This window comes from Haematobia irritans, chromosome 2 (assembly GCF_050003625.1).
Source record: "Haematobia irritans isolate KBUSLIRL chromosome 2, ASM5000362v1, whole genome shotgun sequence".
NCBI classification, from domain to species: domain Eukaryota; kingdom Metazoa; phylum Arthropoda; class Insecta; order Diptera; family Muscidae; genus Haematobia; species Haematobia irritans.
This window is the reverse complement of record NC_134398.1, coordinates 189,350,295-189,368,111: the sequence shown is the minus strand read 5'-3', so window position 1 is coordinate 189,368,111 and position 17,817 is coordinate 189,350,295. Positions and strand designations below refer to the sequence as shown.

Here is a 17,817-nt window from a genome sequence, read left to right as displayed (position 1 = left end):
TTTGACAAAATTTTATATAGAAATAAAGTTTTGACAGAATTGTCTATATAAATAAAATTTTGACAGAATTGTCTATATAAATAAAATTTTGACAAAATTGTCTATAGAAATAAGATTTTGACAAAATTTTCCATAGTCATAAAATTTTCGGGAACTAATACAGATATTCGCACAATTATATACTTTTTGTAATAAACATTTATTCTTTTCCAGGATGCAAAAACAATTTCATAAAGACTAACTCCAAAAAAAAAAATCTTTTCTGGCTAATTGAATCTTCCCTCACATCTTTTTCACTTCAGCGAGGTTTTTTAGTTCTTAGCATCATTGTTTGTACAAGTCAGAGAAGAACAGTGCTTGAGATAAACAAAATGGACTGCGTTTGTGTAACAAAAAAATATTGGTGATAAAAAACTCTAACACAAGAAAAACGTATTCGGTACACGGACCAATTCTTCACACACGTTTCAGACTCACTTAGGCTATTCAGTCCATTGTGATACCACAAGTGGTGAAATTCTCTCTCTTCTCAATGAGTGCTGCCCGATTCTATGTTTAGCTCAATGACCATTATAATTCCAAAGATTCCATGATTTGTCGTCCTATATCAATCAAATCAAATGTCAACTAATCATTGTCCCAAAATTACTTGTCAGAAATTGGAGTAAAAGGGCAAATGACCAAGAAATTCAACGGGGACCACGAGGGACTGAACAAGGTCACAAAAGTGAAAATGGCGCTTTCAAGAGAAATCGTAAACATCAAATTGGTTATCTGAATAAAAACGCAACAATTTGCAAACCATCTTACATTTCAGCCAAATTAACTAGCCGACTGAGTAACTTAAAGACCAGCACAAATATTATTTAGCCAACATGAACATGAGACCAGCCCTTAAAAATGAGACAGACCATCATAAGCGTCACATGAAATAATCAATCATGGACTTTGAATGAACTCAATTTGTTACAGGTGGTAGCTACACGTGAGAATTGTAACAAATGTTGCAAAACCTTTTTCCAGATAAGCCATCTTTGAGAGGATAATTACATCATGCCTGAACATAAAACGAAACTTAACGCCATTCAGGAATAATTAAAACCCCCAAAAATTCCAACCACGACAGGATAAATGCTTCTTAGGGGTAAAATAAATGCCAATTTCAAACTGCTGTGACATTTGAACATTTGTCATTGGACATTCAACGTATAAAGGTGTCTTGATTTCACGTGAATACCTTATAACAAACGACAGCCACCTTTCTTTATACGCAATACATTCGAAGGAGGAAACTTAAGAGGATGATGCGTTTACGTGATGTCGTGGAAGAGTATATGGAAAATTCGACACTACATGGAGCACGTTTTATTGTGGACAAAGAGTTAACTTGGGTGGAAAAAATATTTTGGGCTATGTGTTTAGTGGCGTCTTGGTATGCTTCATGGAAACTGATAAAGGCCTCTTTGGGTAAGAAAAAACACAGGAAAAAATGAAGCCAAACAAAAATCAATTATTGGCATAATTGATTTAAATTTTTGTCCAAATTTTATTTCTATAGAAAATTTTGTCAACATTTTATTTCTATAGGAAATTTTTGCAAAATTTCATTTCTGTAGAACATTTTTGCAAAATTTAATTTCTGTAGAAAATTTTTGCAAAATTTCATTTCTATTGGGAATTTTGTCAAAATTTCATTTCTATGGAAAATTTTGTCAAAATTTCATTTCTATAGAAAATTTTGTCAAAAATTCATTTCTATAGGAAATTTTGTCAAAATTTCATTTCTATAGAAAATTTTGTCAAAAATTCATTTCTATAGGAAATTTTGTCAAAATTTTATTTCAATAGGAATTTTTGTCAAAATTTCTCTTCTATTGGAATTTTTGTCAAGATTACATTTCTTTAGGAAATTTTGTAAAAATTTTATTTCTATAGGAAATTTTGTCAAAATTTCATTTCTATAGAAGATTTTATCAAGATTTCATTTCAGTATAGAACATTTTGTCAAAATTTCATTTCTATAGGAAATTTTGTCAAAATTTCATTTCTATAGGAAATTTTGTCAAATTTTCATTTCTATTTATTTAGTCAAAATTTATTTTCTATAGGAAATTTTGTCAAAATTTAATTTCTATAGGAAATTTTGTCAAAATTTTATTTCTATAAGAAGTTTGGTCAAAATTTCATTTCTATAGGAAATTTTGTTAAAATTTCATTTCGATAGGAATTTTGTTAAAAATTCTTTTCTATTGGAATTTTTGTCAAAATTACATTTTTTTAGGAAATTTTGTAAAAATTTTATTTCTATTTCTTTAGGAAATTTTGTAAAAATTGTATTTCTATTTCTTTAGGAAATTTTGTAAAAATTTTATTTCTGTAGGAAAATTTTGTCAAAATTACATTTCTATAGGAAATTTTGTCAAAATTTCATTTCTATAGGAAATTTTGTCAAAATTTCATTTCTATAGGAAATTTTGTCAAATTTTCATTTCTATAGAAGATTTAGTCAAAATTTATATTCTATAGGAAATTTTGTCAAAATTTCATTTCTATAGGAACTTTTGTCAAAATTGAATTTCTATAGGAAAGTTTTCAAAATTTCATTTCTATAGGAATTTTGTAAAAATTTTATTTCTATAAGAAGTTTTGTCAAAACTTCCTTTCTATAGGAAATTTTGTCAAAATTTCATTTCTATAGGAAATTTTGTCAAAATTTCAGTTCGATAGGAATTTTTGTCAAAATTTCTTTTCTATCGCAATTTTTGTCAAAATTACATTTCTTTAGGAAATTTTGCAAAAATTGTCAAAATTTCATTTCTATATATATTCTATATTTGACAAAATTTCCATTTTGTCAAATTTTCATTTCTATAGAAGATTTTGTCAAAATTTATTTTCTATAGGAAATTTTGTCAAAATTTAATTTCTATAGGAAATTTTGTCAAAATTTCATTTCGATAGGAATTTTTGTCAAAATTTCTTTTCTCTTGGATATTTTGTCAAAATTTCATTTCCATGGGAAATTTTGTCAAAATTTCATTTCTATAGGAAATTATGTAAAAATTTAATTTCTATAGGAAATTTTGTCAAAATTTCATTTCTATAAGAAATTTTGTCAAACTTTCATTTCTATAGGAAATTTTGTCAAAATTTCATTTCTATAGGAAATTTTGTCAAAATATTATTTCGATAGGAATTTTTGTCAACATTACATTTCTATAGGAAATTTTGTTAAAATTTCATTTCTGTAGGAAATTGTGTCAAAATTTCATTTATATAGGAAATTGTGTCAACATTTCATTTCTGTAGGAAATTGTGTCAAAATTTCATTTCTATAGGAAATTTTGTCAAAATTTTATTTCTATAGAAGTTTTTATCGAAATTTTGTTTCTATTTAGGAAATTTTGTCAAAATTTCATTTCTATCTTCTATAGAATCAAAATTTATCAAAATTTCATTGCAATATAGGAAATTTTGTCAAAATTTCATTTCTATAGGGAATTTTGTCAAAGTTTCATTTCTATAGGAAATTTTGTCAAAATTTCATTTCTATAAGAAATTTTGTCAAAATTTCATTTCTATAAGAAATTTTGTCAAAATTTCATTTCTATGGGCAATTTTGTAAAAATTTTATTTCTACAGGGTTTTTTTTCAAAATTTCATTTCTATGGGAAATTTTGTAAAAATTTTATTTCCATAGGAAATTTTGTCAAAATTTTATTGCTACAGGGTTTTTTTTCAAAATTTTATTTCTATAGGAAATTTTACCAAAATTTCATTTCTATAGGAAATTTTGCAAAAATTTCATTTCTATGCCAATTTTGCCAAACTGTCATTTCTATGGAAATTTTGCCAAACTTTCATTTCTATAGGAAATTTTGTCAAAATTTCAGGAAATTTTATTTCTACAGGGTTTTTTTCAAAATTTCAGTTTTATATGTAATTTTGTCAAAATTTCATTTCTGTAGGGAATTTTGTCAAATTTCATTTCTATAGGAAATTTTGACAAAATTTCATTTCTATACCAAATTTTGTCAAAATTTCATTTCTATAGGAAATTTTTGTAAAATTTCATTTCTAAAGGAAATATTGTCAAAATGTCATATCTGTAGAAAATTTTGTCAAAATTTAATTTCTATAGGAAATTTTGTCAAAATTTCATTTCTATAAGAAATTTTGTCAAACTTTCATTTCTATAGGAAATTTTGTCAAAATTTCATTTCTATAGGAAATTTTGTCAAAATATCATTTCGATAGGAATTTTTGTAAACATTACATTTCTATAGAAAATTTTGTTAAAATTTCATTTCTGTAGGAAATTGTGTCAAAATTTAATTTCTATAGGAAATTGTGTCAAAATTTCATTTGTGTGGGAAATTGTGTCAAAATTTAATTTCTATAGGAAATTTTGTCAAAATTTCATTTCTATAGACGATTTTATCAAAATTTTGTTTCTATTTAAGAAATTTTGTCAAAATTTCATTTCTATCTTCTATAGAATCAAAATTTATCAAAATTTCATTGCAATATAGGAAATTTTGTCAAAATTTCATTGCAATATAGGAAATTTTGTCAAAATTTCATTTTTAGGAAATTTTTGCAAAATTTCATTTCTATAGGAAATATTGTCAAAATTTCATTTCTGTAGGAAATTTTACCAAAATTTCATTTCTATGGAAAATTGTATCAAAATTTCATCTCTATATAGGAAATTTTGTCAAAACTTCATTTCTATGGGAAATTTTGTGAAAATTTCATTTCTATGGAAAATTGTATCAAAATTTCATCTATATATAGGAAATTTTGTCAAAACTTCATTTCTATGGGAAATTTTGTGAAAATTTCATTTCTATATAGGAAATTTTGTCAAAATTTCATTTCTATAGGAAATTTTGTCAAAATTTCATTTCTATAAGAAATTTTGTCAAAATTCATTTCTATAGAAGATTTTATCAAAATTTCATTTCTATAGAAGATTTTATCAATATTTCATTGCTATAGGAAATTTTGTCAAAATTTCATTTCTATAAGAAATTTTGCAAACATTTCATTTCTATAAGAAATTTTGTCAAAATTCATTTTCCATAGGAAATTTTGTTAATTTCTATACATTTTATAAATCGGTTTATGTGCAGATATCGTATTATCTCGATATTCCAAAATTCTATTTTCTTAAATTATATTAATTTAAATAAGATCTGCGTTTTCAGATGCCTTTGAGAATAATGCCATAAGTTTTGGAGTTGAATCGAGTTATCGTGATTGGGAAACCAACTTTCCAGCTATAGTAATATGTGAGTCAAAAAATATGGATCGCATACAGGAGGTGGCCGAACAGTAAGCACACATAAGTAAAAAATTCTCCAAAGCACCTCATTTGCCTTTGCTTTACAGATTATGGGGTGCCGATCATGATTTCACTTTGGAAGAAGTTTTAAGTGAAATTGCTTTCTTTCGTGGTGAATCCTATCACACTGTTCATGAATGTGGTGGTGAAGAACCATCCGAAAATTGTTTCTATACGAATTTCTCCTATTATGCCCAGTTGGTGCGCAGCAGCTGCCAGAGTACCATTAAGAATTGCATGTGGAATAATAAACCATTTCAGTGTTGTCGATATTTTCATCGCATGGAAACTGAGTTGGGTTTGTGTTATGCCATCAATTCATTGCAAGCGGGGTAAGTATGACTAGGCTAGTTTTGGTTTTTATATCTTCATCGCATTGGGAGAGCATACTTCAAGTAAGACGAAATAAAAAGGGTAGTAGCCCTAAATGGCATACGGTAGTACTGCGGGGAACAAAGAAGAGTTAATTGGGTTAGGTATAGTAAGCCCGTTAGTTCAGGCTTCCGACTTCAGCTGCCCGACTTCCTTCCGATCGGCCGGTCAAATTGTTAACAACGAATACTATTTATACCGTTGTGCCACTTTATGGATGTGATCGGTGTCTTGCCAACCATCCGGATTTAAACTCGGAGTACTAAATTAATGAGCAGTTTTTGTATCTCATATTATATTTTGTTTCAATTGGACATGTATACCGCCTGAAAGTATGCCGAGTATTTTTTCAGTTAATTGAAAAGGTTGCAAGCTTCAATCAACTTTATAATTGGAAATATTTTTATGATATTGGTTTTTCTGTGTATAATTAAATCAGTTAATTGTCTAATTTTTTGTACATTTAGGAAAAACGATGGTCCTCGTTTGAATATGTGGTCCAATCGCTATACAGGACCGGGAAATTTAAAATTGGATATACACACAGAAGCTGTGGTAAGTTGAAGAAAATGTATGTACTCTTGTAGAACATTGTAGATTTGTTTTGAAGTGAATAATTCGTATGTAAACTTTGAGTTTTATGAGTATATAAAAGTGGGTTGTCCGATAATTCGTGTACCATATAATTATTTGAAAAAGCCAGAAAATGAGAGCCAGAGAGAGAGAGAGAGTCCACACTTGTCATTTGAGAAATAGAGACATTGGCGTAGATTTTATTCTCAGTAGAAATTTGCATAATCTAACCAGTGTTACCGTTGTGCCACTTTAGTGGCAAATTTGCCACATTTTTTAAGTGTTGGACTTTTTGTGCCTCTAACCCCCATTTTCATGAAGCTCTGTTAGTGCTACGTTAGCTAACGAACTTTTCTGTTAAAGTTAACCTAAAAGAAAATATTTAAATGTTTATACCCTGCGCCACACTGTGGAACAGGGTATTATAAGTTAGTGCATATGTTTGTAACACCTAGAAGGAGACGAGATAGACACATGGTGTCTTTGGCAATAATGCTCAGGGTGGGTCCCTGAGTCGATATAACCATGTCCGTCTGTCCGTCCATCCGTCCGTCTGTCTGTAAACACATTTTTGTGATCACAGTCTAGATCGCAATTTAAATCCAATCGCCTTCAAATTTGGCACATGTTCCTAATTTGGGTCAGAATAGAACCCTATTGATTTTGGAAGAAATCGGTTCAGATTTAGATATAGCTCCCATATATATCTTTCGCCCGATATGCACTAATATGGACCCAGCAGCCAGAGTTTTATACCGATTTGCTTGAAATTTTGTACAAACATAACACTTAGTCGTATAGTCAAGTGTGCAAAATTTGATTGAAATCGGTTCAGATTTCGATATAGCTCCCATATATATCTTTCGCCCGATATGGACATATATGGCCCCAGAAGCCAGATTTTTGGATGTATTTGGTTGAAATTTTGCACTAGGAGTACAATTAGTAGTATAGTCAAGTGTGCCAAATTTTATTGAAATCGATTCAGATTTAGATATAGCTCCCATATATATCTTTCGCCCGATATGGACTAATATGGTCCTAAAAGCCAGAGTTTTGGCCCAATTTGGTTTTTTTTTTCACAGGGTGTAGATTTAGCATTGTAGCTATGCGTGCCAAATTTGGTTGAAATCGATTCAGATTTAGATATAGCTCCCATGTATATCTTTCGCCCGATATGCACTTATATGGACCCACGCGCTCACAAAAAATCGCTTCTGTAACATATACTCCCAAACATATTTTGCTTCAAGCATATACATTTTTGGGTATTGCCCAAACATTTATATGTTTGATCTCTTCCAATATATAATATGTTTGAAAGCATATTGGTCTAAACAATATATGTTTGGGTAGTCTAAGTTCCAAACATTTTGTATTTTTGCATCCAAATTCAATAATGTTGTCTTCCAAAAAACAATATGTTATTATGTGAACATATAATATGTTTGGAAGCATTTTGCACCCAAAAATATTATATGCTTAAAAAAAATTCTCCCAAACAATATTGTGCTCAAAATTTTATTTATTTATTTATATATTTACAATCATAATGAATTATGAAAATAAACAGGTAATATAGGTGCTAACAACATAGGTTTTCGACCTGAATGCTCAAAATTTTGTTTCTGACCAATTGTATATTCCCCCACATCTTTCTCACTTCCACGAGATTTTTTAGTTCTTAGCACCTTCTTCTGTAATACAAACATTGTAGAAGAAATTATTCAATTGTATGATTTTTTTTATTTTAATTTTACCTCTTGCCGGACGGGGATTCGAACAGCGGACCACACAGTTTGTAAGGATCAAAGAAGTAGCTGATCAATTGCCCAAGGAAAAATAAAATGTTAATTTTGTAATAATAAGCAACAACCACCAACTTAATTCAATATCGCTCCCTGTTAAATAGCGCTCCAAGCTACTAAACACATATATGTTTATAGGCTATTTCTAAATTAATATATGTTTGCATCCAAGCATATTATATTTACAAACATTTTATGTCCCAAACATAATATGTTCTAACATATTAACATATATGTCCCAAACATGTTATGCTAGTTTATGCACATTATATGCTTGCACTCAAAAATATTGTGTTTAAAAATTTGTGTTCCAAACATATAATGTTTATAGCCAAACATATGAAAAACAGTCTTTTTCATCCGTGCAGAAGCCAGAGTTTTATCCCGATTGGCTTGAAATTTTGCACAAGGAGTACAATTGGTAGTATAGTCATGTGCCCCAAATTTGATTGAAATCGGTTCAGATTTAGATATAGCTCCCTTATATATATTTCGCCCGATATGGACTAATATGGTCCTAAAAGCCAGAGTTTTGGCCCAATTTGGTTGAAATTTTCCAAAGGGAGTAGATTTAGCATTGTAGCTATGCGTGCCAAATTTGGTTGAAATCGATTCAGAGTTAGATATAGCTCCCATATATATCTTTCGCCCGATATGCACTTATATGGCCCCAGAAGCCAGAGTTTTATCCCGATTAGCTTGAAATTTTGCACAAGGAGTACACTTAGTAGTATAGTCATGTGTGCCAAATTTGATTGAAATCGGTTCAGATTTAGATATAGCTTCCATATATATCTTTTGCCCGATATGGACAAATATGGCCCTAAAAGCCAGAGTTTTGGCCCAATTTGGTTTAAATTTTGCACTAGGAGTACAATTAGTAATATAGTCATGTGTGCCAAATTTGATATAGATATAGATATAGCTCCCATATATATGTTTTTCTGATTTCGACAAAAATGGTCAAAATACCAACATTTTCCTTGTTAAATCGCCACTGCTTAGTCGAAAAGTTGTAAAAATGGCTCTAATTTTCCTAAACTTCTAATACATATATATCGAGCGATAAATCATAAATAAACTTTTGTGAATTTTCCTTAAAATTGCTTCAGATTTAAACGTTTCCCATATTTTTTTAATAACATTGTGTTCTACCCTAGTGCATTAGCCGACTTAAATTTTGAGTCTATAGATTTTGTAGAAGTCTATCAAATTCTGTTCAGATCGAGTGATATTTAAATGTATATATTTGGGACAAACCTTTATATATAGCCCCCAACATATTTGACGGATGTGATATGGTATCGAAAATTTAGATCTACAAAGTGGTGCAGGGTATAATATAGTCGGCCCCGCCCGACTTTAGACTTTCCTTACTTGTTTTTTACTAAAATTGTGTTCCACCCTAGTGCATTAGCCACTTAAATTTTGAGTCTATAGATTTTGTAAAAGTCTATCAAATTCTGTCCAAATCGAGTGATATTTAAATGTATGTATTTGGGACAAACCTTTATATATAGCACCCAAAACATTTGACGGATGTGATATGGTATCGAAAATTTAGATCTTTAAAGTGGTGCAGGGTATAATATAGGCGGCCCCGCCCGACTTTAGACTTTCCTTACTTGTTATGTACAAAAATAGCGATGTCTTATGTTTTTTTTTGAATTGGTCGAAAAATAGTTACTTAGTTTTGTTTCTTTGTTTAGTTAAAATTTCTTAAAAATAACCAAAACTTTCCTTCCTGGTGGGTTTACTGTTTTTTGAGTGTAGTCACTTAGTATCAAATAATGGCAACAATGTTAGGTTAGGTTAGGTCATGTGGCAGCCCGATGTATCAGGCTCACTTTGACTATTCAGTCCATTGTGATACCACAGTTGTGAACTTCTCTCTTATCACTGAGTCCTGCCCGATTCCATGTTAAGCTCAATGACAAGGGACCTCCTTTTTATAGCCGAGTCCGAACGGTGTTCCACATTGCAGTGAAACCACTTAGCGAAGATTTGAAACCCTCAGAAATGTCACCAGCATTACTGAGGTGGGATAATCCACCGCGGGCATGCTAACCATTGCACCACGGTGGCTCCCAACAATAATAAAATATAACAGATTTAATTGCATTTAGTTTAGTCTATATTATTGTTTTAAGTAACAAATTTATTGAATCAATTAATTATTTAATTTCATATTTTACCAATTCATTTTGATTCTATATTATTTTTTTAGTAACAAATTAATTAAATCAACTAATTATTTAATGTATTATGATTTCAAATTCAATTTTATTGAAATAATATCGGTGAGGTTTTGCCTTTGTATGCTATTTTATAAAATCCCATTTATACGAAATTCATACCATTTAATTCTTCTTTTTAAGGTTTTCATTTTGGGTGAGGAAGAAGTACCCACCTTAGTCACACCCAAAACGGATTATTTAATAGTGGGCCCCTATATATCCTTTGTGTAAGTGTATTTGACTTTAATAGCTCCTACTTTATAGGCACTCATCATAATCAATGCCATGTCTTACCATCAACTAGACGTCACATAGCCAAAAGAGATATTCAAAATGATGAACAAATTCGTGATACTAAAGTCTCACAGCGTAATTGCCGTTTCAATGATGAGAATAATTTAGATGTTCATCGGTACTATAGCTACAGTGCTTGTACGGTCCAATGTCGCAAAGATAAACAGTTGGAATTGTGTAATTGTTCCAGTCATCTGGCTCCCAATACTCCAAGTCATCAAATGTGTAATATGGATGGATTGGAGTGTCTAAATCGTAACTATGAAGATCTTTCAGTGATCATTGCGAAATGGTCTAAAAGTCGCCGTGGTTTGGTATGTGATTGTTTACCTTCATGTACTGAAGTGGATATAACCACTGCTGTGGATAGCAAGGATAAGTATGTCCGGATCAAGAGATATAGATATATATAGTTGGTTTTATTGTTATATATATTTATTTTAGTATTTACAGTCAAATACCCTTTTCGAAAGTCGAAATAGCTTTGGTGGAATTACCCACGGAACGTTATAAGAGAAATTTGGTCAGAGGAAAATTGGATTTGGTGGGTAAGTAAAGCCAGTAGTGAAAACATTTGCCACAATTTTAGTTTAAACTTTAGTTTAAGTTTTATATATAACTTTACTGAATTAAAGTTTTCATGTAGAATACTTTATATAGCCTTGGTACACTGAAAAAAAAAAAAACAGTAAATGCACCAGTAAGAAACTTGTTTATTAACTAAAAAATATATTTTTATTAATTTTATAAAATTTTAACTTACAAGTATTACAAACGCTGATAGCACGCTAAGTATGTATTTTCAACAAGTATATACGGCCGTAAGTTCGGCCAGGCCGAAGCTTATGTACCCTCCATCATGGATTGCGTAGAAACTTTTTCTAAACACTGCCATCCACAATCGAATTACTTAAGTTGCGGTAACGCTTGCCGATGGCAAGGTATCTTAAAACCTCCTAACACCATCTTCTAAATTGTATGTAAGTCCATACGTGGTATATATTAAACCAAAAAAAGATCGATCCAATACGTATATAATTCAGTTTGACAAAGTAGACACAAAATTTTGACAAAATTTTCTACAGAAATAAAATTTTAACAAAATTTTCTATAGAAATAAAATTTTCACAAAATTTTCTATAGAAATAAAAATGTTGACAAAATTTTCTATAGAAAGAAAATTTTGACAAAAATTTCTACAGAAATAAAATTTTAACAAAATTTTCTATAGAAATAAAATCTTGGTAGATTCTTTTTGGCTCGAGTGGCAACCATGATTATGAACCGAATAAAATTTGAACAGAATTTTCTATAGAAATAAAATTTTGACAAAATTTTCTATAGAAATAAAATTTTGACAATGATGAAAATTTTATTATGAACCGAATAAAATTTTAACAAAATTTTCTCTAGAAATAAAATTTTGGCAAAATTTTCTATAGAAATAAAATTTTGGTAGATTATTTTTGGCTCTAGTGGCAACCATGATTGTGAACAGATATGGACCAATTTTTGTGTGATTGGACCAATTTTGGTATGGTTGTTAGCGACCATATACTAACACCATGTTCCTAATTTGAACCGGATCGGATGAATTTTGCTCCTCCAAGAGGCTCTGGAGGTCAAATCTGGAGAACGTTTTATATGAGGGCTATATATAATTATGCACCGATATGGACCAATTGTGGCACGGTTGTTAAAGATCATATACTAACACCATGTTCCAAATTTCAGCCGGATCGGATGAAATTTGCTTCTCTTGGAGACTTTGCAAGCCAAATCTGGGGATCGGTTTATATGGGGGCTATATATAATTATGAACCGATGTGGACCAATTTTTGCATGGTTGTTAGAGACCATATACCAACATCATGTACTAAATTTCAGGCGGATCGGATGAAATTTGTTTCTCTTTGAGGCTCCGTAACCCAAATCTGGGGATCAGTTTATATGGGCGCTATATATAATTATGGACCGATGTAGACCAATTTTTGCACGGTTGTTAGAGACCATATACCAATACCATGTACCAAATTTCAGCCGGATCGGATGCAATTTGCTTCTCTTTGAGGCTTAGCAAGCCAAATCTGGGGATCGGTTTATTGGGGGCTATATATAATTATGGACCGATGTAGACCAATTTTTGCACGGTTGTTGGAGACCATATACCAATACCATGTACCAAAATTTCAGCCGGATCGGATGCAATTTGCTTCTCTTTGAGTCTTCGCAAGCCAAATCTGGGGATCGGTTTATTGGGGGCTATATATAATTATGGACCGATGTGGACCAATTTTTGCATGATTGTTAGAGACCATATACCAACACCATGTACCAAATTTCAGCCGGATCGGATGAAATATGCTTCTCTTAGAGGCTCCACAAGCCAAATCTGGGGATGGGTTTATATGGGGGCTATATATAATTATGGACCGATGTGGACCAATTTTTGCATGGTTGTTAGAGACCACACGGATGAAAAAGACTGTTTTTCATATGTTTGGCTATAAACATTATATGTTTGGAACACAAATTTTTAAACACAATATTTTTGAGTGCAAGCATATAATGTTCATAAACTAGCATAACATGTTTGGGACATATATATTAATATGTTAGAACATATTATGTTTGGGACATAAAATGTTTGTAAATATAATATGCTTGGATGCAAACATATATTAATTTAGAAATAGCCTATAAACATATATGTGTTTAGTAGCTTGGAGCGCTATTTAACAGGGAGCGATATTGAATTAAGTTGGTGGTTGTTGCTTGTTATTACAAAATTAACATTTTATTTTTCCTTGGGCAATTGATCAGCTACTTCTTTGATCCTTACAAACTGTGTGGTCCGCTGTTCGAATCCCCGTCCGGCAAAAGGTAAAATTAAAATAAAAAAAATCATAAAATTGAATAATTTCTTCTACAATGTTTGTATTACAGAAAAAGGTGCTAAGAACTAAAAAATCTCGTGGAAGTGAGAAAGATGTGAGGGAATATACAATTAGGCAGAAACAAAATTTTGAGCATTCAGGTCGAAAACCTATGTTGTTAGCATATAGGTGCTGTTTATTTCCTGTACCTGTTTATTTTCATAATTCATTATGATTGTAAATAAATAAATAAAATTTTGAGCACAATATTGTTTGGGAGAATTTTTTTTAAGCATATAATATTTTTGGGTGCAAAATGCTTCCAAACATATTATATGTTCACATAATAACATATTGTTTTTTGGAAGACAACATTATTGAATTTGGATTCAAAAATACAAAATGTTTGGAACTTAGACTACCCAAACATATATTGTTTAGACCAATATGCTTTCAAACATATTATATATTGGAAGAGATCAAACATATAAATGTTTGGGCAATACCCAAAAATATATATGCTTGAAGCAAAATATGTTTGGGAGTATATGTTACAGAAGCGTTTTTTTGTGAGCGTGCATATACCAACATCATGTACTAAATTTCAGGCGGATCGGATGAAATTTGTTTCTCTTTGAGGCTCCGTAACCCAAATCTGGAGATCGGTTTACATGGGCGCTATATATAATTATGGACCGATGTAGACCAATTTTTGCACGGTTGTTAGAGACCATATACCAATACCATGTACCAAATTTCAGCCGGATCAGATGCAATTTGCTTCTCTTTGAGGCTTCGCAAGCCAAATCTGGGGATCGGTTTATTGGGGGCTATATATAATTATGGGCCGATGTGGACCAATTTTTGCATGATTGTTAGAGACCATATACCAACACCATGTACCAAATTTCAGCCGGATCGGATGAAATATGCTTCTCTTAGAGGCTCCACAAGCCAAATCTGGGGATCGGTTTATATGGGGGCTATATATAATTAAGGACCGATATGAACCAATTTTTGCATGGTTGTTAGAGACCATATACCAACATCATGTACCAAATTTCAGCCGGATCGGATGAAATTTTCTTCTCTTTGAGGCTCCACAAGCCAAATCTGGGGATCGGTTTATATGGGGGCTATATATAATTATGGACCGATGTGGACCAATTTTTGCATGGTTGTTAGAGACCATATACCAACACCATGTACCAAATTTCAGGCGGATCGGATGAAATTTGCTTCTCTGTTAGGCTCCGCAAGCCAAATCTGGGGATCGGTTTATATTGGGGCTATATATAATTATGGACCGCTGTGAACCAATTTTTTCATGGTTGTTAGAGACCATATACCAACACCATGTACCAAATTTCAGGCGGATCGGATGAAATATGCTTCTCTTTTAGGCTCCGCAAGCCAAATCTGGGGATCGGTTTATATTGGGGCTATATATAATTATGGACCGATGTGGACCAATTTTTGCATGGATGTTAGAGACCATATACAAACACCATGTACCAAATTTCAGACGGATCGGATGAAATATGTTTCTAATAGAGGCTCCACGAGCCAAATCTGAGGGTCCCTTTATATGGGGGCTATACGTAAAAGTCGACCGATATGGCCCATTTTCAATACCATCTGACCTACATCGATAACAACTACTTGTGCCAAGTTTCAAGTCGATAGTTTGTGTCGTTCGGAAGTTAGCCTGATTTCAACAGACGGACGGACGGACATGCTTAGATCGACTCAGAATTTCACCACGACCCCGAATATATATACTTTATGGGGTCTTAGAGCAATATTTCGAAAAACTTTTTGGTGTTCGGTCGAAGCAGGAATCGAACCCACGACCTTGTGTATGCAAGGCGGGCATGCTAACCATTGCACCACGGTGGCTCGTCCTAAGTCATTGCTAATTTTAATGTCCATAAAAAATGCTCTTTTAGCGATGGATTTAGTTTTTACATAACAAGAAGTTTTGAGATGATTTATAAAAATACTTTGTCTTACGTAGGTTTTGCAATAAATTTAAATATTCTGAATTGCAAGTAGTATTTTATTCTTTTAAGTTTTTCAAGCCCATATAAATTCCATGGCTTCTGAGCCAAGGATGCACCACTTCCGGGTCCCAAAAAGAATATTTAGATTGAGTTTTTGGTTTTTCTGTTTTTTTTGGATACTTCGAAATAAAAAAAAAAAATATTTTTTTAATTAAAAAAAATTAACCCAAAGTTGTCACATCCTGAAAATATGCCTTAATCTATATAAGAAGCTTTGTTTTATTTCTAATCTAAAGATTTGATATTTCAGTTAATTTAAATATTTTTATTATTTTTTTTTTAATCAAACATGTGTCCAATGCTTTACGGATGAACGCAAATTTCAAAAATTCGCGTCCTAAATTTGGTGAAAAGAAAATTGAGGCAAAGATTTTAATATTATTTTTATTAAAATTTCTTTATTTTAATCTGATCAATTTATTTTAAATTTAAAATTGACGTAAATACTTTGCAAATATTTTTCTGTGCAGAATGCCTGTATTTTCCTACAAAATGAAAAACTGAATATTCCCTTTGGGAAACTTTTCTCAAATTAAACGACTCCTTTTTCCAAATGAGACATTTGATTTCAAATGAATCTATATATTCGATGAAATCTTTCTGCTTGTTAAAATTTCATTCCATTGGGCTTCATTTAAGATCAAATTTAATTTTTTTTTCACCTTTATTTGCAGTATCGATTGGTGGCACTACGGGTCTCTTTGTTGGAGCGAGCCTTTTGAGTTTTGTCGAAATCTTCTATTACGCCACTATCCGTCCTTATGGCAGTATGATGACTAAAAAACGTCTCCTGCGTCAACAGCGTCAACAGCGTCAACAGAATACAGCATCTCTTAATTGATTAGACGCACAGTCTCATGATCAGCAATTTCCTGGCAACAAATGGGCAATGGCTTCACTACTAATCATGATCTTGACAGTTTACTTGAGAATTACTGTTTTAATTGTATGTCTTGCACACTTTACTCTATCGTCTTTGTTGTTTTTGCTTACTCGCTTATTATCACTAAAATAAAAAATGAAAATAAAAATACATTTGCGTACATTTTGCGAGCAAACGTTGTTGATCGAGCACAAAGTATTGTAAAACACAAATTTTGTTTTATTTTTTTTTTATCAGAGAATTAAATTTTTATTTCAGGGTAAACAAATTTGTGATGATGGCAATATCTATCCCATGGTTCAATATGAGCAAGAACTTTAAAATTGCAAGATTTTTTTTATTTTCCATGAAAAAGCTGTATGTCGCAACTTTCCTATCAGTTAGCGCGGAACAATTCTATTTTTACTGAAATTATATTATAGCCGAGTCCATACGAGATGTCATACACTGTGATGCATCATTTGTGAAAAATGCTTTTATGCCTACAATACTAAGAAACATAGTTAAGATGTAGGTGCTGTTGGATAATGTTTTTGAAGTCTTTTGTGTGTCCGGATTTGAATCCATATTAAAATTGGTGTAAGACGAGCATGTCAATCTTGAATCGCTATTAATGCATTAATGGTTTCTAATAAAATTACAAATGTTATATAGACTATTTTGTCTTTTACTTCTGATATTTAACACTTCAGACATTTAGGAGGTCAATCCAACCACGTTGTTTTTGTATCTTCTAACAGAAGATAAAAATAGAAAGAATTGCAGATAAGTTTTTATTTCTGTTTGAAGGCATTTCAAGTTTAAATTGGTTCGATGTCAAATTATTATATAAATCGGCTGTAGGCATATTTATGGAATTTTTTCTTTGTCACAGATTTTGCTCAAATTATGTCCTAGAGATTTCCATTGCCTTTGGGAGACAGTTTTTGACAAGCCCATATAAAGTTTTGACAATATTTTCTATAGAAAGAAAATTTTGACAAAAGTTTCTATAGAAATAAAATTTTTACAAAATTTCGTACAGAAATACAATTTTGAGAAAATTTTCCATGGGAATAAACTTTTGACAAAATTTTCCATAGAAATAAAATTTTGACAAAATATTCTATAGAAATAAAATTTTTACAACATTTCGTATAAAAATAAAATTTTGACAAAATTTTCTATAGAAATAAAAATTTGTCAAAATTTTCTATGGAAATAAAATTTTGACAACATTTTCTATAGAAATACAATTTTAGCAAAATTTTCTATAGAAATACAATTTTTGACAATATTTTCTATAGAAATAAAATTTTTTTATAGGAATAAAATTTTGACAAAATTTTCTATAGAAATAAAATTTTGGCAAAATGTTCTATAGA

The 17,817-nt window shown here is 31.0% G+C and overlaps 2 protein-coding genes across 2 annotated transcripts in view; one reads left to right on the top strand and one right to left on the bottom strand.

Annotated features, from left to right (window-relative positions):
* LOC142226832 (uncharacterized) overlaps positions 1–16,363 on the bottom strand; it is a 73,221-nt gene extending 56,858 nt beyond the window's left edge. The window contains exon 1 of the mRNA XM_075297066.1: positions 16,233–16,363. The gene's annotated coding sequence lies outside the window, so the exon portion shown is untranslated. The remainder of the gene's footprint in view (positions 1–16,232) is intronic.
* On the top strand, positions 1,305–16,411 carry ppk13 (pickpocket 13). Its single transcript, XM_075297058.1, has 8 exons — positions 1,305–1,467; positions 5,211–5,337; positions 5,395–5,679; positions 6,187–6,274; positions 10,479–10,564; positions 10,642–11,010; positions 11,076–11,179; positions 16,245–16,411. Exons 1-8 carry the CDS (start codon positions 1,305–1,307, stop codon positions 16,409–16,411), a joined length of 1,389 nt encoding a protein of 462 aa, XP_075153173.1.
* The last annotated feature ends 1,406 nt before the right edge of the window (positions 16,412–17,817 follow it).